This window comes from Salarias fasciatus, chromosome 6 (genome assembly GCF_902148845.1).
Source record: "Salarias fasciatus chromosome 6, fSalaFa1.1, whole genome shotgun sequence".
In the NCBI taxonomy this organism is placed as follows: domain Eukaryota; kingdom Metazoa; phylum Chordata; class Actinopteri; order Blenniiformes; family Blenniidae; genus Salarias; species Salarias fasciatus.
Genome location: NC_043750.1, coordinates 24256515 through 24279190, shown reverse-complemented (window position 1 = coordinate 24279190; position 22676 = coordinate 24256515). Strand labels below are relative to the sequence as shown.

General features: G+C 43.0%; 1 protein-coding gene across 1 annotated transcript in view; it reads right to left on the bottom strand.

Annotated features, from left to right (window-relative positions):
• LOC115390122 (collagen alpha-1(XI) chain-like) overlaps nucleotides 1-22676 on the bottom strand; it is a 41462-nt gene that overhangs the window by 14697 nt on the left and 4089 nt on the right. The window contains exons 2-36 of the mRNA XM_030093829.1: nucleotides 13681-13848; nucleotides 13510-13601; nucleotides 13300-13421; nucleotides 12489-12651; nucleotides 11022-11144; nucleotides 9715-9834; nucleotides 9497-9628; nucleotides 9328-9375; nucleotides 8105-8146; nucleotides 7891-7953; nucleotides 7707-7781; nucleotides 7077-7163; nucleotides 6872-6928; nucleotides 6055-6108; nucleotides 5884-5937; nucleotides 5717-5770; nucleotides 5558-5611; nucleotides 5420-5473; nucleotides 5290-5334; nucleotides 4207-4260; nucleotides 3300-3344; nucleotides 3164-3217; nucleotides 3036-3080; nucleotides 2895-2948; nucleotides 2710-2754; nucleotides 2577-2630; nucleotides 2277-2321; nucleotides 1907-2068; nucleotides 1769-1822; nucleotides 1623-1676; nucleotides 1488-1532; nucleotides 1067-1120; nucleotides 934-978; nucleotides 780-833; nucleotides 281-334 (exon numbers count right to left, since the gene is read on the bottom strand). Of these exons, the coding sequence (XP_029949689.1) occupies nucleotides 281-334; nucleotides 780-833; nucleotides 934-978; nucleotides 1067-1120; nucleotides 1488-1532; nucleotides 1623-1676; nucleotides 1769-1822; nucleotides 1907-2068; nucleotides 2277-2321; nucleotides 2577-2630; nucleotides 2710-2754; nucleotides 2895-2948; nucleotides 3036-3080; nucleotides 3164-3217; nucleotides 3300-3344; nucleotides 4207-4260; nucleotides 5290-5334; nucleotides 5420-5473; nucleotides 5558-5611; nucleotides 5717-5770; nucleotides 5884-5937; nucleotides 6055-6108; nucleotides 6872-6928; nucleotides 7077-7163; nucleotides 7707-7781; nucleotides 7891-7953; nucleotides 8105-8146; nucleotides 9328-9375; nucleotides 9497-9628; nucleotides 9715-9834; nucleotides 11022-11144; nucleotides 12489-12651; nucleotides 13300-13421; nucleotides 13510-13601; nucleotides 13681-13848 (2525 nt within the window). The remainder of the gene's footprint in view (nucleotides 1-280; nucleotides 335-779; nucleotides 834-933; nucleotides 979-1066; nucleotides 1121-1487; nucleotides 1533-1622; nucleotides 1677-1768; nucleotides 1823-1906; nucleotides 2069-2276; nucleotides 2322-2576; nucleotides 2631-2709; nucleotides 2755-2894; nucleotides 2949-3035; nucleotides 3081-3163; nucleotides 3218-3299; nucleotides 3345-4206; nucleotides 4261-5289; nucleotides 5335-5419; nucleotides 5474-5557; nucleotides 5612-5716; nucleotides 5771-5883; nucleotides 5938-6054; nucleotides 6109-6871; nucleotides 6929-7076; nucleotides 7164-7706; nucleotides 7782-7890; nucleotides 7954-8104; nucleotides 8147-9327; nucleotides 9376-9496; nucleotides 9629-9714; nucleotides 9835-11021; nucleotides 11145-12488; nucleotides 12652-13299; nucleotides 13422-13509; nucleotides 13602-13680; nucleotides 13849-22676) is intronic.

Here is a 22676-nt window from a genome sequence, read left to right as displayed (position 1 = left end):
TGAAGGTTTAATGCAATGTAACCCAAAAGTAATAAAACACACGGTGTGTGAGCGAGCTCTTGGATTTTTCTTTTAGTGTGGTCTGAATACATTGAGAACCTGCATGTGTAGGGGTCATGTTACACAAAAAAGCCAGTCCCACCCACAGTTTATACATATTTAGTAGTAAAGACTAGGTTTTCAACTAGCAGTTTTCAGCGCAGTGGTCAGAGTACTTGAGTGTGGCGGCGATGCCTCCAGGACAGTTTGCTCATCGATGACCTCTCGTGGTCTCACTCACCGGCTCTCCTCTTTGACCCGGATGACCTGGAAGTCCGTCTTTTCCAGCCGGACCCTGCAGACACACGCACAAGAAAGAGGTGAGGAATCAACATGCGCCGAGGAAGTTCAACCTGAAGGGGTGAGGAGAAGCCGAATACATTTCACGCTGCCAGTGTTTTTACTCCGGGAGCTGTCAAATATTTAAATATAACTCCGAGAAGTGTTTCAAAGTGGTACAAAGCAAATGAAGATTTCTCCAAAAGTGCCAATATTCTCACACAAAGACAGACAGACTGTTAATATCTGTCGCTTTACATTATCAAGTTACATGAGAATGCGTCTGGTAAAGTCGTAGGTTTCTGCATCATGGACACATAGAAATATGAATATTTCATTGCAAAGGCTGAAAAACTGGAAGAAAAAAAGCTCCTCTCCTGAGAAAACAATCCTAAATCTAACAGGGTCAAAAACGCATCCATGTACATCCTGTAAACATGTGTGACTGCTCTCTCACTCACAAGTAAACCTTTGGGTCCTGGCTCGCCGTTCATTCCCTGTGGCCCTTGAGGCCCCTAAAAAAAACAGTCGACAGCGAAACATCAAACAAAAACGTCATCGATTAATCTGCTGATCATCCGCTGGACAATGTTATACAGGCAGTGTTTGTCTCACCCTCTCTCCGGGAGATCCTGGGGGCCCATCGTGTCCAGAGGCTCCCTAAGAACAGCGGTCAGGACAAAAGTTGACGGACAGATCATCCAGCTGTGGCGATGTCTCGGTATTGATTAGAGCGGCGTCAGCTGACCTTTTCTCCTGATTTCCCAGTAGGCCCTCTGGCTCCTCTGGCACCTCGAGCACCCTGCGAAGGAAGAGGAGGAGATTCAGCGTTCAGGAAGGAAGTGACTTCCACAGTGTGTGATTTAATTATGCACCTTCCCAAGATGCATCACGGCACATAAGAGACTAGTGCCAAAGTGACTGCTTAAAGTTTTTAACTTGTCTTTAACTTGTTAAAAACTTGTAGTAGCTGCAACTGAGTGCTGGTAAAACAACATTTTTATTTCTGTTAAGATAAAGGTGCAGGATGACTCTGTGACAGAGGCGCTCTGCTGGGAAACTGACGGACAACAATAGTCAGTCTGACAACAACCACACACAACAGGGGTTGTGATAAAACAGAAACTTTTTTCGTGAAAAAGAAACATTTTTTTGGGGACTGCACTCACATTTGGTCCCCTCTGGCCGGCAGTCCCTGGCTGCCCAGCAGGACCCTGTGCAGCAGACACAAAAAGCAGAATATAAATGGGAAAAGTACAACTTTGTGGCATCATATCATCATGAATTCAAACCCCTCAGCTCACTTTCTTCCCCTTCTCTCCTGCAGCTCCCAGAGCACCTGGGAAACCGTCTGAACCCTGGGGAGAGAGGAAGATGCAACACGGTCAATTTGCGAATAACATCTGTTTGCTTTAATTAAACGACTAATTTGTTTTCCAATTAATGTTACCTTCGGCCCCTGCCTCCCTGGATATCCCGGCAGCCCTGGAACTCCCAGTTTCCCCTGAAAGACAGAGAAAGTTTGACACATATTGCATCTTAATGTACTCACTAGTAAAACTTCAGTCACATTTCCCCCAGCCTGTACCTTTTCTCCAGCAGTACCAGAAGGGCCAGCCTCGCCTTGAGGACCCATCTGGCCTTTGGGCCCCTCAGGTCCGTCTTCACCCCGGGCCCCTGCAGCTCCATTGTCCCCAACGTCCCCCTTGGCGCCCATTTCCCCCTTGGCCCCTGGAAAACCGTCCTCGCCCTGCAGAGCGAGCAAAGATGGGAGACGGTGAGAAAGCAGAACGAAACAACCAAAAAAACCGATCCGTCGACGTGAAGCCACAGATGGTGCTGGAAACACGCTGTAGCTTATCTGTGGGGGTTTATACGGTGCTGTCAGATGGCAAAACACTCAGAATTATGGACAGACTGCATTGCTTTTCTGTCTTTCTGTCTTGTTTTTTTTTTACCTTCTCGCCTTTGCTTCCCTTCAGTCCCCTGATTCCATCTGCTCCCTGTCAAATGGGAAGAATTACAACCAGACTGGACGTCAGCAGGAAAACACACGAAGTGACACAACAAATGAGAGCTTAACTTTTTCACACGAGTAGAATTTACCTCTCCACTGTTACCAAAGCATACATTTCCTTTTAAAGGATTACTTCTACTACTCCGATGACTTTTAACATAATTTAAAATACTCTGAAAATACAAAAAAACTAGACTAATACAAATTAGACAGCTCTTTTCTTTGTTTTTTTTTTTCTTACCTTAACTCCTCGTTGTCCGGGGTATCCGACAGGCCCCTGGACTCCTGGAGGGCCCTGAAAGCGAACAGCGACGGTCATGATTAACAGGTTCTCAACGCGCTCTCGCACTGTACGGAAACAGGCAGAAGCTCACCGGCAGCCCTTTCTCGCCCGGAGTGCCTTCTCTCCCAGGGTGACCCTGTCGTGACAACAAGACGTGTTACTGTCTGCAGCTGGGCGAGTCGCGGCGACGTTAGCGTGGGATTAGACTCCGGGGAATGCATTATGTCAATAAGAGTCTTCAGGAGTGTAGAAAAGCGAGAACACTTGAAAACTTACCGGGGGCCCGTCGTTTCCAGGTAAGCCCCGCATCCCTTTTTTCCCCTGAGGCCCCTGTGAGATAAAAATAAAAAATAAAAAAATAGTCATCCCTGGCTCCTTCAACTCCCGGAGGAGAAAATCCAACTACCGTTCTCCTACCTTCTCTCCTGGCAGCCCCACTAAGCCCTGAGGACCGGGAAACCCCTGTGGGAGACATAAAGGCGCTGGATTGTTTATGTGGATGAGCACATGCATTCGAGGGATTTTTGTTTATTTTCTGCTCATACAGTGATTCCCGGGTTGCCCTGCTGTCCGGGCGCTCCGGGTTCTCCTGGCGACCCCTAAACGGGAGAACAAATCATGTCGTCAGAGCAAATGAGCAGCCGATGTGGGTTAAGTATCGAGTCCTTCCACTGTACTCACAATGTTTCCTTTCGAACCTTGAACGCCATCAATTCCTCGAATACCCTGTGAGGAGACCAAAGAACAGTCCCTGAATGCACCCTGCCATACGCGGCCTCCAGTTCACAACGTCTGAGGCAACACAGGAGCCTTTATTTCAAAATAATAGGACACTGGAGGAGGATATGTGTGTTTATAGACAGTCCGTGAGCTGCCAACTCTCTAAAACACGTATCGATTCCCTTGCAGGAGGTGTATTTTTCTGGCTCTGTCTTCTTATGTCCTGTAACTCTCTGTTTCCAAAACGCTTTCCTGTCTAGCTAAAGAGAAAAGACTTAAAATAGAGCACAGTATCCTTAGCTGGGAATTTACAGGCTTGTTATATGACCCTCCAGGGAACTACAACCAAAATGAAAGTCAGATACACCGCTGCTTTAGATATCCCGCCCCCCTGGCTGCAGGCTTTTAATGTTTAATGAACCAACATTGAGTGTGAATATATGATTTTAAGAAAAGGAAATAGTGTTATCAGACGCCAACAAGTGGTAACCTGTTGGTGCTACAGGTGTTAAGTCACATGCTACACTAGATTAAAAAAGAAAGGAAGAAAAAACTGCTTCAGGTGTTTGAAAACGTGATTCCACATCTGGCAAGAAGGTGAGATAAGAATTACATAACATCGTGTTAACAAACGAGACCGTTACTGTAACACGGTAATGACGTAATAACGTGAAATTATGTGATCGTTTCGCCGCTGTTGGATTCATGTAGCTGAGAAAAAGAGCCTAATTTTCACTACATAAACACAGAGGCAGCACAAGCAAGGTGATCATTAGAGCATTACAGTGTGCGCGCCGCAGTCGAGGGGAGAGGTTAAAGTGGGAGTGAGGGCGGTATGCAAGAGAAAGGGTGTAAATTTGACACTCACTGGCTGGCCTGGAGGACCGGGGCGACCTCTGGGGCCGTTGAGCCCTCTGGAACCCTGAGGGGCAAATCACAGAAACATTTCATTTGAAAAATACCACATTTACTCACTGCACCTAAACAGTGCATCACTTCAGAGGTGTTGAAACGATTTACAAGGACTACACACACAAACACACAAACACACAAACAAACGCACACACGCTCCAAAACCAGCACTGTCAGCATCCATGCAGCGAAATAAACTTCCTTGAGCAGAAACTTTAGGATTTACTGTCTTGTTCAGTATCAGTAGAACACATGATCAGGGCAAGATGGAGGATCCAACAACATCAACAAACCTGAGGAAATGGAAAACTTGTACCATAATTTGAGGAAACTGTTTTGAATCTTGGGAAATTTAGCTGTTTTTCACCTCTGGAACAATTAACGCCTGAGATTTAGGATTGGATGGATAAATCTGTCAGGATTAACATTAAACAGTCCATACGGGATTTACAAATATGTTGAACTACAAAGGGGATAACTTCTCACACAGATTTGCATAAAAAAGATTAAATGGAACAGCTGGGCCTGGAATATCAGGAATTAGGCCTCGCTATGATCACAGTGAGGTCTGGTGATGAATTTTGCAACACATAGATATTATGATTGATCATATGTGATGTTAAATATATTGTTGGGTCTTGTTCTGGTTAAAATAAAAATATTAACAATTGCTAAAGACTGCACTGCTGCAGTGACTCATACACTCCATTGGTCGACCTGGAATCAATCTGGATCAACAATCAGTTCGATTTGGGCAACTAAATTGTTCCAGTCGATATATTTTGCTAATGCATTAATAGGAGAGAAGATTAGTCAGCTTGAATGAATCAATCCCTTCCTGTCATATCCAGAGTCAGGAGGAGGAAGAGGAAGAGGAAGTCAACATCTGCCACTCAAGTTTACAACAGCAAAAGGGCCGTAGAATTATCAAAAGTAAAACAGTCTTTGTCTCTATTTTTAGGTGTGTGTGTGTGTGTGTGTGTGTGTGTGTGTGTGTGTGTGTGTGTGTGTGTGTGTGTGTGTGTGTGTGAGCACTCACAGGATCCCCCGGCTGTCCTCTGGGCCCAGACGGCCCCTCGGAGCCCTGTGGAAAGAAGCACCAGCATGAACACCCACATACAGAAACGCCTGCATGAAGACGAATATCTACAATTGACCCGACCTCTCACCTTTTCACCTTTCTCTCCAGGAGGACCTGCAGGGCCCGGCTTCCCCCTGTCACCCTGAGAAAATACAAACACAAGAAAGACGGCGGTCACAACGATAAATCAGCTGCTGATCTGCCTGGTCGATGCCAGTGAACTTACTTTATGTCCTTTGTTTCCAGGAAGACCAGGCAGCCCATCAAAGCCCCTGTCCCCCTATGAGGCACAGTGAAAGGTGGAAGCAGACGGAGAGACGAGCAGATGAGTTTTATGGCGAGAGACGAGACTGGAAGTGAAAACTGTGGCTGTGTATCCGCTCACCTTTGATCCAGTCTCTCCGATTGCGCCACGGCCTCCATCTGTTCCCCCCCGACCCTGAAAAGCACACAAACACAGACGTGGCACAAGACACCGAGCGCTTGAGTCACTTGTGAACGTATTTCGAGCAATGACGTTCCACGAGGAGGAGGAGCGAAGTGAAGCCTCACCCGTTTCCCAGGGCGTCCATTCTGACCTGGGATGCCCGACAGTCCTGGAGGACCCTGGACGAGGGGCGGGAGAAGACAGAGAAGAAGAAACTCAACCATCGAACTGGTTCTCCGTTCCGTAGGCACTGTAGGCCGAAGCAGTAGGTGTTGCTATGGCAACCATAGACTTACCGGTGGTCCAGTCTCACCATTGGTCCCCTTCAGCCCTGATGGACCCGGTGCACCCTGAGAAAAACAAGTTTCAGGATAACATTGCACATTTTATGTCTATTCATATCACACTCACAGTCATGTAAGAATACTTGTTGAACATTTATTTCTGGGGAAAAAAAAAATGAAAAAGAAAATGAATGAATGAATGAAGGTATCTGAGGAGGTATTAACAAGGTTTAGACTAAACAAAAATATAAAAGTAACATAAAAAACATTTAAAATGGTGTGTTAGTAGCTCTGTCTATACAAAGCACTTGATGTGCACATGTGAGCATGCATGCACGACCTTACTCTTGTTTACAGATGGCGAACTTAACATGACTGAGTTGTGAAAAAAAATTACATTTTAGCAAGTTTATTCTCCAGGGAGGTGAATAAATGCTGACAAGAAGACATGTTTCAGTCACTGAGGTCTATGTTCTTCCCAGGTTAAGCTGAGGCTGAGTTGAAAGTAAGTTTCACTGTGAAAACTCCCTCGTGAAGCTGACTTCAGAAATGAGTCGGAGTCTGGCATTTGACAAACTTTGTTTCAACTGGGTTCAAATCATAAGACAAATGCTCCATTCGATTCCAATTCTATATAAGATATCATATTCTTAATATAATAAGAATAATCAGAAATCAAGGTGACTGCAGGTGTTTGTGTGTATAGGCAGTACGTTGTCCTACGTTCACCAGGTGTGTATTCCATTTCATTCACTCTACTGACACTGTGAGCAGTGAGAACTGAGCCTCCAGTAAAACACACACCAAAAATGAGCACAGCGGCACTCACCAGGGGTCCAGGTCTGCCTCTGAGCCCGAGTGGCCCTGGAGGTCCCTTCATGGCCAACTGGAGGACGAGTGGTAAAGAGGAGTCTTACTCTAAACAGTCAAAAGCACACACTGTGTGTGTGTGTGTGTGTGTGTGTGTGTGTGTGTGTGTGTGTGTGTGTGTGTGTGTTCAGGATACGGTAGTGATAGATGAGGATGCTGTGTACCTTGGTCTGCTGCAGGATGGCCTGAGCCTGCGCCTCCTGTGCAGACACCACCACACCGCCCGTCTTCGCATCGCCACCCGACTGGAACTGCACACACAGGAAGCTTTCACTGACGCTGAACTAATCACCCCACCCAGTGGTCACTGCGCCACACTGCCTCCTCAGCTCTTACATCAGAGCGCAGAAGCCCAATCGGAAAAAAATAAATTGAAATAAAATGAATGGGAGGAGAAACCAGAGACGCTGATTGCTTCCACACAGCAGCTCATTGACTGGTTTGATCGCTGTGAAAGCACCGTGAATACCACCGCAAGGCTTTCACACTCATTAACGCTCAATCCAAGTCATTAATTTTTAAGGGCAACGCTGAAATGAACACCCATTCTAGCTGACCTGACAGACTAAAAATATATTTTTCACTGCTGAAACACGGAATCTGGAAGGTTTCACCGAGTAATAAAAGGCTGGCTTGAGTGGTGCTTCCTATGCTGCTCATTTCTCTGCAGCAGTCAAACGTTTCCATTTATCCCCGGGGGCTTTGTTAGAGGTTAACCAGACCAAATAACTCAGAGAGCTTCGCCGCCACAGCCTCCTGAGGCCTCAGAGGAGACAGTAGGATCTTGGTGTTACCGGTATGAGCATTATGTTCCCTGGGGGACCAGGAATCCCGTCGGCTCCACTGAGGCCCGGCCGCCCCGGAGGACCCTGAAGGGCGAGAGAGAGGGAGAGAGAGAGAGAGAGGAGTGCAGTTATGCAGAAAGCTGGGGTGCCACTCATCTGTCAGTCTCTCAGCATACAGAGGGTCAATACTCACCAGCTCTCCAGGGTCTCCACGAGGGCCCACTGGTCCTGTGATCCCAGGAGGCCCCGCCTCTCCCTGACGCACACAAACAAACACACAGGTGAGACGTTAAATGACAGTATTTAAATTCTTCCATTCATATTACTGCCTCGCAGTTATTTTTATTTTTAGCCTGAACTCTGGCAATGTGTTTTGGGTTATATGTCATGCAGTAAAAAGCTCTTACCTCAGGTCCTGGAGGCCCATATGGTCCCGTAATCTGTGTGCCCTGCAGAAGATTCACATCAAAATAAGCTGTTGCTTCGAGGTTCATTGGATGCGAAGTCACTATAGTTACAGCAGTGACACCTGGCAATGTGTGCCAGATATTCTAACCAAAGCAAACCGTTTGCTTTGAACCAAAAAGCGTAAAAGCAGAGACTCATTTCAGCATTTTAATAATAAATACAAAAATTTTGGAAAGGACCTTTTCCACTGACTTGTTTGAGAAGTGCAACAGAAACATGTAATAAGATTGTCAACAAGTTTTGTGAACAAGCATTGTGCCTCAGGTCTATACTTTGATTTTATTTTGAGTCAGGTCAGTGTCTGAAAATGTGCTGAGCATTAATCTACCACGGTGGGATATTTGGAATTTTCTGGTACAGCTGCTAAAAGTACATTGGTGCAATACATAAGTAAATTACTAGAGAAGACATGAATGGACTCTAAATTCTGAATATACGCATAATTATTTTGTTTGTTTTTTGTAGACTCCCTTGAGATTAGCTCTCAATAAAAAAAGGCAGTGGACTCTGTCTGTGATATCTAATTTCCCAAGAAGCCAAACATTGGTTGACACACTCTCAACAACACAGAAAAAGGGTCTGATTAGTTTCCAGGTCTTCATTTTCTTTTTTCTTTGACATGTAAAAAACAAATTTTTACAACCTTAAAGCTGACAACGCCTCAGACACCCTGTAATCTGCAGCATAAACCCAAGCTGGGTGAAGATCCCAGGTTGGAATTACAGGATCAAATGCGTCAAAAGAGTCAGTGACTGTTTTTACTGAGCAAATTCAGTAATAACCCAAACTGAAGCACAATCTATATCAAACTGTTAGTGATCAGTTCTGATTATTGTTTTCGTAATGCATGCAACCTAAAAATCATAGAGATGTTACAAGTGGAAACTGTCAATAACGATTTCCTCTCATCTGTTCCCTCCTCTGTGCTTCACTGCTCTTCTTTGATCATTTTCAAGCTTTTTTATGGTTCTACTCCTAAAGTATGTAAAAACAAGTACAAGATATTTACCTTTTCAACGTTGAACAGTTTTCTGATTTAAATAAAGAATTATCTTCTCTAAGCTTTCACATTACAAGCAGGTACAGATTTACCTTAGTCATTTAAAATGTGATCTATGAGCAAAAATAAATGTTCCAGATGCCTCTTGTGTGTTTTACTTACGGCTCCCAGCAGGCCTGGCTCTCCTTTCTCTCCCTTCTCTGGTAAATTCTGATGAGATGAGATGGTAAAGAGAGAGAGAAACAGCGTGATGGGAGTTTGATTTGAAGTCACATTAAATATCTATTCTCATTTTTTAGAGTAAAGCTGAATAAAAAGCTTTGTGTGTCACCTGTGTGTCAAAAGAGTGCTCGCGTTCCCTCTCGGCCGGCCCGTACCGGTCGTCGTACTCCTCGTACTCGTACTCGTTGACGTGGTAGTAATGCGTGTTGTTGTCGTTGTCGTAGTCCTCGTATTCCAAAATCTGTCCAACACAGCGATGAACGATGAGGGGTGGTGGGAAATAGGGGAGGAAAAAAACTAAATCGGAGTCCTCTGGCAGAGCCTCACCTCGTACTCGGTGACGTTCGGACTTGCGGTCACCGTGGAAACAGAGAGGTCGTCATAGGGGTCACTGTAGTCGAACTCCTCAAACTCTTCAAAAACGTGTTTCTTCGGCGCTCTCTCCACCTGAGAATCAGAAAAAATTCAGGTGTGATTAAAAAAAAAAAAAAATTGACATTCATATCTTTCTGACGTAACCTGTACTATTCCTTACTTTCATGAAAAACTCTTTTCCTATCTGTCTAAGTCTACTTGAAAGCTCTTTAAATGTAAGAAATCATGAAACGTCTGTAGAAATGTAGATTCAGAGCAAGTCACGGCCGGGATTATCTTATATTTCTCCCACACACAAACAAGACCGAATGCATGTGGAGGAAATAGCGGTGCTTTATGAATTTATTTATGAAATTGCATGTTGTGAATGTGAAAATACACAAAATTCTTGCGCCAGATGACATTTTACTTGTATTAATGTCTTGTACATAAATAATTCAAGTTACTATCAACCAGAAGCTTGACTACCAGATCAAAAACATTACTTAGATGTGTAGTTTAGTGAACAGGACAAGCGAACGCCACGTGTACAAAACCGTTTTATTGCCTCACTGTGTGAGTGTCATATAGTCATTGCTTAAAATGATGAACAAAGAAAAACTTAAACGCAGTGTATTTCTACTGTATCTCGCTCAGACAGGGCAAATTGCACTGTGACAGCCTCATCCGCTCATCGGTTCGATGTTTTCCGGCGCTTTCTTAAAGCCAAGTGCGAGTCTGTGTGAACACAATAAAACTGAAATCCTCCCGTGTTTCAGGCTGCCGGCCAGGATTCAAACTGGGGCAGCGGAAAAGGAATTGAAACTTTTCCCAGGAGTGTGAAGCGCTTGGCACTCCAGACCTGGCAAAGCGTGATGGACTATGTAATGTGCTTTACTCGAGAAAAAATAAGGGAGGAAAAAAAAGGAGATGCGGCGTGTGAGAGAGCTCAGCGTAAGCCCCCGGAACATTAATTCCCAACCTGCAGTCAGAGATCACAGGCAGAAAGACAGGTGGAGATATTTACATTATAATGACACCTGATTAGCAGCAACGTAAGTCTTCACACATCATGCTGTAAATATATGACCAACGTGATCAAAACCATTCGTCTTCATGTCATATCAGGTAACAGTTCTCCCTTCTTTCCTTGTAACCTTGGGGGCTGCTTCCATTTCTAAGTGACAGCCTGGATTTACTGCGCTCAGCGCCTGACGCTGGGTGTTATGTGAGGAACGGGCTGCGCGTCTCTCAGACTGGCTGTCACAGGGCGGACTCACCTCTTCGGCCTCCGTCAGAATGCTGTCGTAAGGTAAAGGCGAGTCGCAGTCTGGGATGTAGTCTTGACAGTAGGTCTCTGCAGCCCGGGGGTCGTCAACAACCAGCAGCTGCTGGATTTCTCCCTAAAAAAAAAAAACCCACAAAAAAGAAGTCTGTCGTCAGGAATGCACAGAATGAGTTTGGACGTCATCGCCGACCAATGTGTTACTGATATGAAGACTGATAGCCACATCTAGACCATTTTCCTCTTGTTTTTTTGTCTTCAGCTGTATTTGTTCACTTGAGAGATCAAAGTGAAACAACAGGCTGGTTTTATTGTCGCTTTGCTGAAGTTAATCATAACCAGAGATTTACCCCCCAAAACGGCGCCAGCACGAGTGCGCAGACAGATAAAACCCTTATTACCTTCTCGTTCACTTCCACATATATATATATATATATATATATATATATATATATATATATATATATATATATATATATATATATATATATATATGTATGTATATATATATATATATATATATATATGTATATATATATATATATATATATATATATATATATATATATATACACACACACACACACACACACACACACACACACACACACGCTCAGTCTTGTATTTCTATTCTTGTGGGGACCGTCCATTGACTGCCATTCATGTCTAGCCCCTAACCCTGACCCTAACCCTAACCCTAACCCACACCACAACAAAGCCTAACCCTAAAGAAATGTTTTTGCACTTTTACTTTTTTCAGTAACAACAACATGGTCAAGAAAACACTGTTTCTCCTACTTAGGACCGGAAAAAGGTCCCCACAAGGCACGTCGTTCCACGTTTTGCTATCCTTGTGGGGACATTTGGCCCCAACAAGGATAGAAATACAAGAACACACACACACACACACACACACACACACACACACACACACACACACACACACACACACTCCTGGATGGGAGTCCATGCCAAACACTCAGTTAAACAGCTGGACCACCTGAGTGCAAACAGCAGTCCTCGTTTGTGTTGAAAACCATCAAAATAAGCAACTGAAACAAGAGGTTTTACACAGATCTGAATAGATTTATGAAATATCTTTTGATGTATAGAAAGAACAAATTTTGGGGTAGAGTTCACTAAAAGCAGGTTCAAGGTTTTTAAAGAACTGCACTTCATCCCTAAGACCACTAGAGGACAATGAAGAGGGGTATGGTTTTAGTTCATTAATTTTTCACTTTTTGATGAATAAATCAAGCAAGCAGCAACAAGCAGAGGCACACGCCAAAGCTGCACCAATACACAAGGAGCTCATTGTGCCTTTTTCCTTTTTTTTTGTAGGTTTTTGCGGCTCACACTTCAGGAAGCTGAATCACTATTTAAAGATGCGTCTGGCATTGACTTTATACCGCGCAGTAATTCACTCCATGTCAGGTTACGTAACATCTGGAGGTATTCTCACCTCAAACACGTCTTCGTCCAGCAGACGCGTCCCGAACACGGTAACTCCCTCCGTGCTGACGTGGGGGTCGTGACCTCTGAGCAGGTCCAGGGTGTCCAGCTTCTCACAGTCCAGGTAGAGAGTGACTGACTGTCCCTCCACACTGTAGGCCACCCTGTGCCACCTTGAAACAAGGACAGAAAGGAAGGAAAATCACTCTGTATGTAGAATTAACACATGTTGGGATGTTGCTGATAATAATATTAACTTTTTTTATATATAATTATCATCCGGCACACTTCTAAATTAACTCATTCTTCACTGTATTTTTACATTCCTCTATTCAGGGAGTTGAGAGGTAAAGTGGAGAGAGGATCTCTCCCCCTTCAGCAGAGGAGTCGACGCTGTCAAAATCAATACTGATAAAATGTCACTGATAAATTTATCAATCACCATTCAGTTACCACAGAACAGAGAAAGTGACCTTAAATATAAACCACAAAAAGTTTGGAGGTGATGCGTCTGAGCCCGTTTCTGGACTGCTGCTTATCTACCGTCAATCAATCAACTGTTTCCATAGTAACGGTTTATGAGCATCAGCGTTTGAAGATGGATATAACAGGTGAAAAACACATGGTGATTGTTTCTAAGGATTGCATTAAAGTTTGATTTATGAAAAAGTACATTCTACAAATCTAGTTTTCTCTGGTTTTTGGTTTTTTGTTTTAGCAAACATGACTCAAAAATGTCCGTGAGATCCAAATCTGACGAGGGAGTGTATTTATTTGTGGTGCATCATTATGTCGGCACTTGTGCTCGTGTAGTTACCCACTTGCCATCAGCCAGGTTGATCTTCCTGAAGGTGGGGTAAAGCTCCGGCGGTGGCTGACCCTCGTGGTCCTCGTACAAGAAAACTGGAGATCGCCCGACTTCTACACCCAGCTGCTGCGTGCCCTGAGATGTGCACAGACCAGAGGTGAGGATTTTTAAGGATGAAGATCTGCATCGTGACAATTTCACCTGTTGTTTTGCCCAATCTTACCTGAGAGTCGTACAGCGAGAGTAAAAACACCTGCGAGCCTTTTACAGCTCGCACTGTGGTCATCACTGAGAAATTCACAGGGAAAGGGGAATCTGCAGGGAAACACACAAATGTTTTAACGCTTGAATACACAGTTATACCTGTAAAGCAAACCCAGAAAGAAAACCGTACCAGGGAAGAGCTGCTTTGTGGGCGCGCTCAGTTGAATCTTTTTGCCAATTTTAAAAGAGAGGTCCGTCTCTTCGCGCCCCTTCCTGGAAGTGCACAGTCCCGCCTCCAGCGAAACTCCCTCCATGTCCTCTGACAGTTCCAAGATCTTCAAGACATCGATGGGATTGGCTGCAAAATGAAAATAACATCAATCTCTCTGCAGACCAGTTAAAGACAGACTCATATGGCACACAGTATCTCATCAGGACATGTTGAGGAGTATAATTGAAGGTATTTCATGAATGGAAAAGAGCACATTGTTCAGATTTGCTCTGATATGCTGACTCAACATTTCTGTTTTGTTTTTTTTTCCCTCTTACTATTGTTAGACGAATACAGGAGAATTTTGTTGCAAGAGAATAAATCAAAACCAGTCTTTGTGTGAAACTGAATCTTACAGTTCTGTCCCTGTGTATGTGAGAACTTTAACTCGGACCACTGCGGTCTGAACACTTTACCCTGAAGCTTTGTCCCACATCTAGCAAGAATTCCCCAAAGTCTTCCAGGAATACCACATGCATGCTAACAGGAAGATACGAGACCTTAACACCCTTTGTTTACCAAAACAAGCTCATTTCTTGCTGGAATCTGTTTAAATATTTGTGGAAAATCTGAAGAAATTCCCTTGAGTTGTCCAAGATGTACCATCTTGATGAGAACGGGGCAGACAGACCAAATTTAAGGCAAACTTTTCAAAGATGTCAACATCTGGAGTAACGTTGGAGGGCGCTTGTGTAACTGAGTCTGAGTCTTTTACACAAATTATTTAGAGGTTTCTTTTTCTTGTTTTACCAGTTTCATCAATGCTAAGGCTTCTTCTATTTTTCCCCTTGACACAGGCAGGTTCTTACCGGCCATGTGTTATTAAATCTGTTCTCATGGCTAAGAATCAAAACCGTCTATCCATATTCTATACATATCCATGTTTAAAGGAAAATCACAGTCATCAATCAAATGGGAATGACTTGCTGGAGGAGAAATCCAATATGTGAACCCCCTCCACCCCCTTTCTCTCTCTCACAGCCCATTCTCAAGCTGCCAAAACACTGATAAGGAATTTGCTCCCGCTCTGATGTGTGCACAGTTGCAGATAACAGAACTTAATTAGCGGCTTACTTAGGCTTGAAAAAGAGGGTCTGCACACTCTGCACGCAAACTGCAAATCTTGATGATTTGGTCTTTTTCAAACAGTAAGTGGCAGAAATGTAAGGCGATCAGCCTGCAACTTCAACAGCAACAACAAAAAAGTGCAACGGAAATATGTGTGTTCGTCTTTGGATTTTTCATGTTGCAGCTACTACATGAAAGGAAACAAAAGAAAAAAGAATAGTTCACAAAATATCGTAATTGCTGAAATCTTCACAGCATGTATCAAATTAAAGATGAGCAGGCAAGATGCGCCAGCAGGCGTTTCTTGAATTTAGAAGCTGAATTTGATAGAAGGAACCTGAAAAAAGCAAATTCACAAACACCAGACAAACAGTGGGAGCCCCAGCTGTTCTGCCACTTCTTTAATGCTGCATGTTTTCAGAGTTTGTGATGGTTTCTGATCTTGAACCCTCCCTGAACGGGCTCTCTGTCCTTCACAGGACAGACACACACCCACAATCCCTCAGAGGTCCCACAGTTGTAACTCAATGTAAAAAAGCATGTTATTGGACTGTAGATGAAAACAAGAGTAGTAATGGAAAACCCAGACACAGGGAGAACATGCTAACCAGCACGCCTCCATGCAGTTGATAATGGTAGGCTGCGTTTGTGTGACATTTCCTCTCAAATATGTAGATGCTCTTGACCCTGTAATCAAGCTCCCTCGTAAACGAGCCGATGAAACATTTTATCAGACGGTGTGATTTCTGAATGTGTCCCGCTGCGAGGGCTTGAACTAATCACACGCTACGCCCCGTCTCAGCACATTTCACACAGAAAAAAAGTCTGCATCAGAGCACGCCACTACCAGAGGGCATTGAGGGATACATGAGTTTGGATGTAGCAGTTCAGCCTGATGTCGCACAATGAACACACACAGAGGAACAAGTGGATTCGAAGGATGTGACCACAGTTGTAATTTAAGCAAAAATGCATGACACACATTGTTTGGTCACAGAGCCCCAAGAGGATGGACTAAGCAGAAAAAGATGCGGTGTGTGAGATAGGAGACGGGACTTTAGCGTAAAGAAGGGAAAATAGAATAAATAATAGCTGGTAGAGGAGAGGAGGACATGCCTATACTGGTGTGGCTCCTTTTCACACGTATTTCTGAGGCTTACGTAACCGCCCCATCTGCCTCGCACCTTTACACACACACACACACACACACACACACACACACACACACACACACACACACACACACACACACACACACACACACACACACACACACACACGAGTTTGGCATCACATCTGCGCCTGAGTGCCAGATGCATTTGTTGCCTATTTTATAATGGGTTTGTCCGTCTGTCTGTCCATCTGTCTGCAGATATGTCCGCCTGTCTGCCAGCCGACCTGCTGGAGATCTGTCAGCTTGTAATTCTGCCTTTTTTGTGCTTTTGGCATCGTATTATTTACAGTTATGGGCAACTATTAAATCTTCCACAAGATTTTTGCCTTTTTTTTGAGCACAGAGACATCTGCAAAAAATTTTCACTTTGATTTTATTTGTTTTGTATTTTGTGCACTAAGTAAACACAAAACAAAAAATGCTGACCAGAGAGATACTATCACTTGTTGGGTGTAATTCAATATACAGTCCTCCAGCGGCATTACCATGTTTCTAATAGCAGGCTTGATTTATCTGTCTGGTCAACAACAGCTGGGTAACTTCTGTAACCACAAGTGCTTGTTAGCAACTAGGTGAAAGACTTGATGAAGGTAGTCACATGCATTTAAGGTTAATTTGAACTCTTTTAAGTTAACATAATTTCTTTGTGTCAGTAACTAAAATAGAACTGTTCAAAAACAGTATGGACTGAATTTGAATGCATCTGTAAGACATTATCGTCTTGAATCTTACTAATTTATTCATTATTAAACCTCATATTAAGCTTATAAAATATGCACCCTAACTAAAAAAAAAAAAAACTCCAAGCATTTCATCCTAATTAGTTTTCAACACTGTTAAGAAAAATGTGTCAATTTTACGCCACTGATTTTTTTTCCCCAGTTACTTCTGTTGTGGATATGGTTGCAGAGCTGCTGTCTCTCTCACCGGTGCCGCTGTGAGCTTGTGCATTGTCAATGCTAAACTGCATAACCACATGCATTTGCAGCACTAGATAAACTTCAGTCTATTGTCAGAGCTGACAGCTGCTGTCTGCACGCTGGTAGTTTACCTCCACTGTTTTGTTGCCGTTTCTTGTCGTCTTTTATTCATTAATCCATTTCTTGCATGGAGAGATGTTGAGTTGTATTCAAGCCCACCTTGCTGATGAAAATGTTAAACCTCATTCATAACTCAAACGGAACGAAATAACATGCGTGGGGTCTGTAAAGTGGTCTGAGGGTACCAGAGGAGGTGGCTGCTGCTCTAATTGACATCCTAGTCTGCAGCCTGGCTTTCACTGCAGAGCACCATCCAGGCATGAAGAGATTCATCTTAACTCTTCAACCAGTGCTGCGGCTGGACGATGTAATTTTGTCATTCCAGCTGTGTTGGACTGAGCAGGAAAAAAGGCACACTTTGTATTTGTATTTAATTAGGTATTTGTTATTTATACATTACTTTGTATTTTTTTTTCAGACTGTAATGTGCAGTGTAAGCAATCAGTCTGAATTTACAGATGAATCTTGTCTTTTTTTAATGGAATGTTTGGAATTCTTTCTCACTTAATGTGTCACAGTAATTCAACAATGTGCACTTTATTATGACATTCTGATAAAAACATATTAAATCTACACACTGGTTGTTTTTCCAAGTGAATAGTTATTTTATGATGAAGAAACTATAATATTGCAATGTCTCATTTTTTAAAAGAGTAACTGTTTTCATACATTATTTTCTGTCCAACAGTTTTCAGTAATTATTTGGCAACATTTATTCTTTGTCACAATAAAGTTACTTTAACAGGAAACCATGGAAATTCTGGCAGATAAATGAATTTAAAAAATAGACTTCAAGAAAACATGAGCTAGAAGAAAGTGGTGGTTTTAAGTTATTTATCCAGGACAAATGTTTCTGAACTTTTCCATGAAGTAACTCAGATAAACAATGATCTGTTTTTTTTTAATGACAATGTTATAACAGCTTTCTAAATGGGATAGCCTGGACTTTAGGAGCAAAGGTAATTCAATATACAAACTAACTCATGCTGAACAAAACGTACTAGATTCTCCTGAAGCATTCTGGACCATTTGTCCAACTCTTTCTTTGTTTCAGACAAAAACATGTAGGCAGGTAGTGTTTTCACTATAGTGACAGGAGAGCAAGATTTAAAATCTTTCAGAGCGACTCGATTCAATCTAGTCTTAGTGATTGTTTTTTTCACAACTGTTTTCACCTTGACGCCTATCCACCAAACTCTAAACACCTCAACATATCAGTATGTTAGAGCTATCTGCATATCTCCACAGGATTGCACTACAGCATAAACAGTTGTATTTTTATGGACATAGATGTTATAATTGGCGGTTTGCACTGCGGGTGCTTTAAAGTTTGCCTTAAAAGCCTGAATTACCTACAGTGTAAACCTGAGGGTGAGCACACACTGAAGCCACAGTTAATGCCGCCCTGCGTGTGCGTGTGTGTGTGTGCGCGCGCGTGCACGAAAATGGGTTTCAGCCATACATACCAAGAAATGATCGGCAGCACTGACATCTGAATGCAGCAGAGGACAAGATGAGACATGGAAGCTTCTCTCTGGCTCTATACGTAGTTAAAAACACCAGCTAATGTTTCCCCGTGCTGCTGATAGGCGATGCTTCGGAGTGTTGAAACCATGACTGTTTTATAAGTTTTATAAGTGGACTCTACTGAAAATGAGAACTTGTGTCTTATTGAGATTACCTGTGTAAATGAAGGTTGAATAAAAAAGTAAATAAAGAAAACAGCACTGAGATAATGCACAGACACACACACACACACACACACACACACACACACACACACACACACACACACACACACACACACACACACACAGCATCGACACAATGGGCTGTTCTGGTCTCCATCAGCTGCTGTTGTCCCGAGGCTCTAAACTTTGTGGCGCGAGGAGCACAGTGATCAACATGCATGCACATGCAGAGTATGTCAAACGTTAGCTCCGACATAAACCCACTGTAGTTTGAACAGAGCCATCCAAACAGAGGAATGCTCGCCAACATCAAAGCCACTCGGATGACCTGATTCCAGATAATTACGTGGTTCATCAGATTTCTTGAACATTTCCTGAAAGAATAAGGAAATAAAGACGCTGTGCTGAAGGCCTGAGGGGAAATCGGCAGGGTCTACGGGTCGAAGTCGTTGACTACATCCTACATGATGAATACTGGCTGATTTATGCGAGTTTGTGTCAGTGTCACGTTACATTTCACCTCAAAGAAAAAGTGGATCAGAACGTGCAAACTAAAAGTCAGCACTGGTGATCTTTCTCTACTGATGGACGCTAAATTCATCCTATGATTCACATTAAATGTTCTATTTCCAGATCTAAACTTATTTATATCCAACTAGCTTGAAGTTTCAAGTGTAGAGTTTTAAGGACACGGCACAGTTACACTCTTTCAACAACAAATAATGTGAATAATAAGTACGCCACATGGTTCAAAGGGCAGCATTTAGCCTCCAAATGAATCACAGGCGTGTTTTGGTCTCAACGTCAATTAAACCAATTAGAGCGCCATCTCTCACTTCCTTTAAGATCCAGGTGTGCTTGATTCTTTGCACATTGCTGGATTTAGGGCAGATTTGCCAAGCAGTGAAAAATAAAACTTTTCAGTGAACTAAATAGACACACAGTGAAGGAAAAGACTCTGACAGAGCCACAGAATGAGGCCAAACTAGTGAGACAGGAAAACCAGACCATGTCGATAACACAGTCTCGTCTGCCGTTAGAGTCTGGGTCTGAACAGCAAATCACATGAGTATCACCCACAGCACAGAAATGAACGAAAATACATTAATTTCTTATCCCGCCATATCTTGTTCAGGGTCACAGAGTGTTGGAGCCAATCCCCGGACAGCTCACCAGTTCATCACAGGAAAAACATTTACCCCTACAGGAAACCTATGTTCACTAAAAAACCCCATGATTCTACAGGAAAAAACGATCAAGAAAATTACAGCTGTGGTTGTCTACAACTAATAAAGACACCCGCGCAGTGCCTGATCCTGTTTTGTGTTGGGTGAATTAGAGATACCCTAAATGTTTCACCATGCCTAAACCCCATGGAATCATATTTATTTGAAGAGCGTAACTAATCAAGGAAACACCGATCGCTCTCCAAGCACTTTAACACATATTACGCTGACCTCCTGCGGCGTGAACTATGGATGAGCGGTTGGATGGCTGGACGGCCAATGTGACTAAGACGATCTGTTGGAAAATGCAGCGAATTGTGAGCGAGGTCTTCGATTAATAACCCATTTTGGGCTAAATTCCCACATTTGTACGAGAGCGAATGAGGGGAGAAATGAAGCAGACAGAGACAAACAACACACTGGCAGCTTAACTGGCACCATATTGTAGAGACTTCAGAAAATTCTGTAGACCAGATGTGTGTGTGTGTCTGTCTTTGAGTATGTGTGTGTGTGTGTGTGTGTGTGTGTGTGTGTGTGTGTGTGTGTGTGTGTGTGTGTGTGTGTGTGTGTGTGTGTGTGTGTGTGTGTGTGTGTGTGTAGACATGTTGCGTTGCGTATGTGTGTTTGCGATTAGTCCGTCATTATCTTGGTAATCGCTCCGAATGCAGCAGGGCAGAATTCCGACACTCCGACACAAAAACAGACATCACACTGGGCGTCAAACCTCCCCACAGGAAGATTCGCCCCAGGAGGCTGTCACCGTCGTCCCTGTACCTCCTCTCCTCTCTCTGGTCTTCGCTCCGTCTCTTCCTGGTGCTTTTCTCCAACACTTGACAGAGCTCTCCTTACAAACAAGGACAGGCCAGACGATGAAAAAAGAAAGATGAAAACCAGAGAAGAGAAGAGAAGACAGAGGGACCATATGTTTTCTTTCCTCTCAGCTCAGTCTGGACCGATCAAAGAAACACACTGCTGCAGTCAGACGCTCACACACGTGTGCTTGTGCGTGCACGTTTGAGTTGAATCGGTGTGAAAACGAAGGAAGTCTGTAGATAGACACGCGCTTCTTATCACCTTCTAAGAATATGTGGAGAAATCACAACGTGAACACATCTGAGAGATGTGAAAAATGTCTACACACACACTCACACATACACACACACAAAGTACATTTGTTCCAGCAAAACCACTCTTCCTCTTAAACACCGATCAAAGGCTGCATCAATATTTGTCAGTGGCCGGGCTCTCTGGCTTCTCGGACAGCTACACGCCCGCTATGTGTGGCTCTGCGCTCTATTATTGTTGGAAGTTGCATCATGCGGGGAGTTTCTTTGATTCTTGGAGATCAAAGGGTGAGCTTATTTTCTGACATATGAAAAGTTACAGCAAAACGACGGACTGCGCCAAGGCGCTTGGAAGGATTACAGAAATGATGGCCATCAGCAGTGAAGCCATCTGTTCTCAGTTCTACTTGACATAAATATAAGCGGTATTTTAGTCCCAAAGCATCAAATTAGGAAATACAACACAATGATCTATATGTTTCTCAACCAATACAGTAAATCTACCTCATGGAATGAGCTCAACTTTGCACTAATGACATAATGCAAAAAGAAACTTTTTTCTGAAACTGACTTCAAGTATTATTCAGGCTCTTGATACATTTTCTCTAAATTAAACCTTAATGGTGCAGTGATTATTCACATAGCCAAAGAAATATTGAACATCACAAATATTGTAACACTTTTCAATAAAGCTCGCCAGATTCTGGACCTTTTCAGGCTCCCATTCAGATTGCTTGTCAGTCAAAGTAATGACTTCCCACAAACTGCTGTCTTTTCTCGCTGAGCTTTGTGCAAATTTTCTGTAACCAATAATTAATTTAAAAATGTTAAAACCTCTCTGCTTTCAAACTATTTCATACTCTGGTAATCAACTGATCAACAGCCTCATTATTTTTTCACCGGCATTTGAGTTTGTTCAGATATCTGAAAGATTCAGCTACAGCTTGAGGATCTTGTTTTCTGCCCAAAACAAAGTCTGGCTCACTAATTGAAAACTGAACTATAGGCAGAAAACATAACTGTACAAGCAGGACAGCTGGGAGAGCTCAGATTTCAATTAAAGCCAGGTGAAATACAGAAAAGACAGAGAAATTCCAACGTAGACACATTAGGAGCTGGTTTCTTGAGCCTTATTAGCCACTTTAAATCTGGACATATTTACATTCAGGGTTCAGTATCTTGCTCATGATGTATGGGCAGAGTGAAATTGAGGATCAAACACAACCATGTGATGAGAAGGCAACAGCTACAGCAAACAGCACAGCTGCATGATGAGAATGTCCACAAGAGAACCAAGCAAAATATTCAGGCAGGTGAATACTAGAGGAAGCTTTTAGGGACCCATTTCAAAAGCATTAAGTCCAGAAATACAGAGCTTCAAACCTGTAGCACAAGTCCATTCATTCATGTGAAAGTCCACGATTGTATGTTTTATTGGTAGATAATATAACTATACCACATGTTCCAAAGATGTTGAAGTTAGCCTCTTAATCATAAACATGTTTTGGTGTAACATCAAATAGCCCAATCAAAGCACCCCCTATCGCTGGGTGTGGATACGCCAAACAATCAGAACATACATTTTTTTCTGCCATGCACAGAGTTTGAACAACAGCTGTGGACTGAATTCAACTAAATTCAAATCAAAAGAC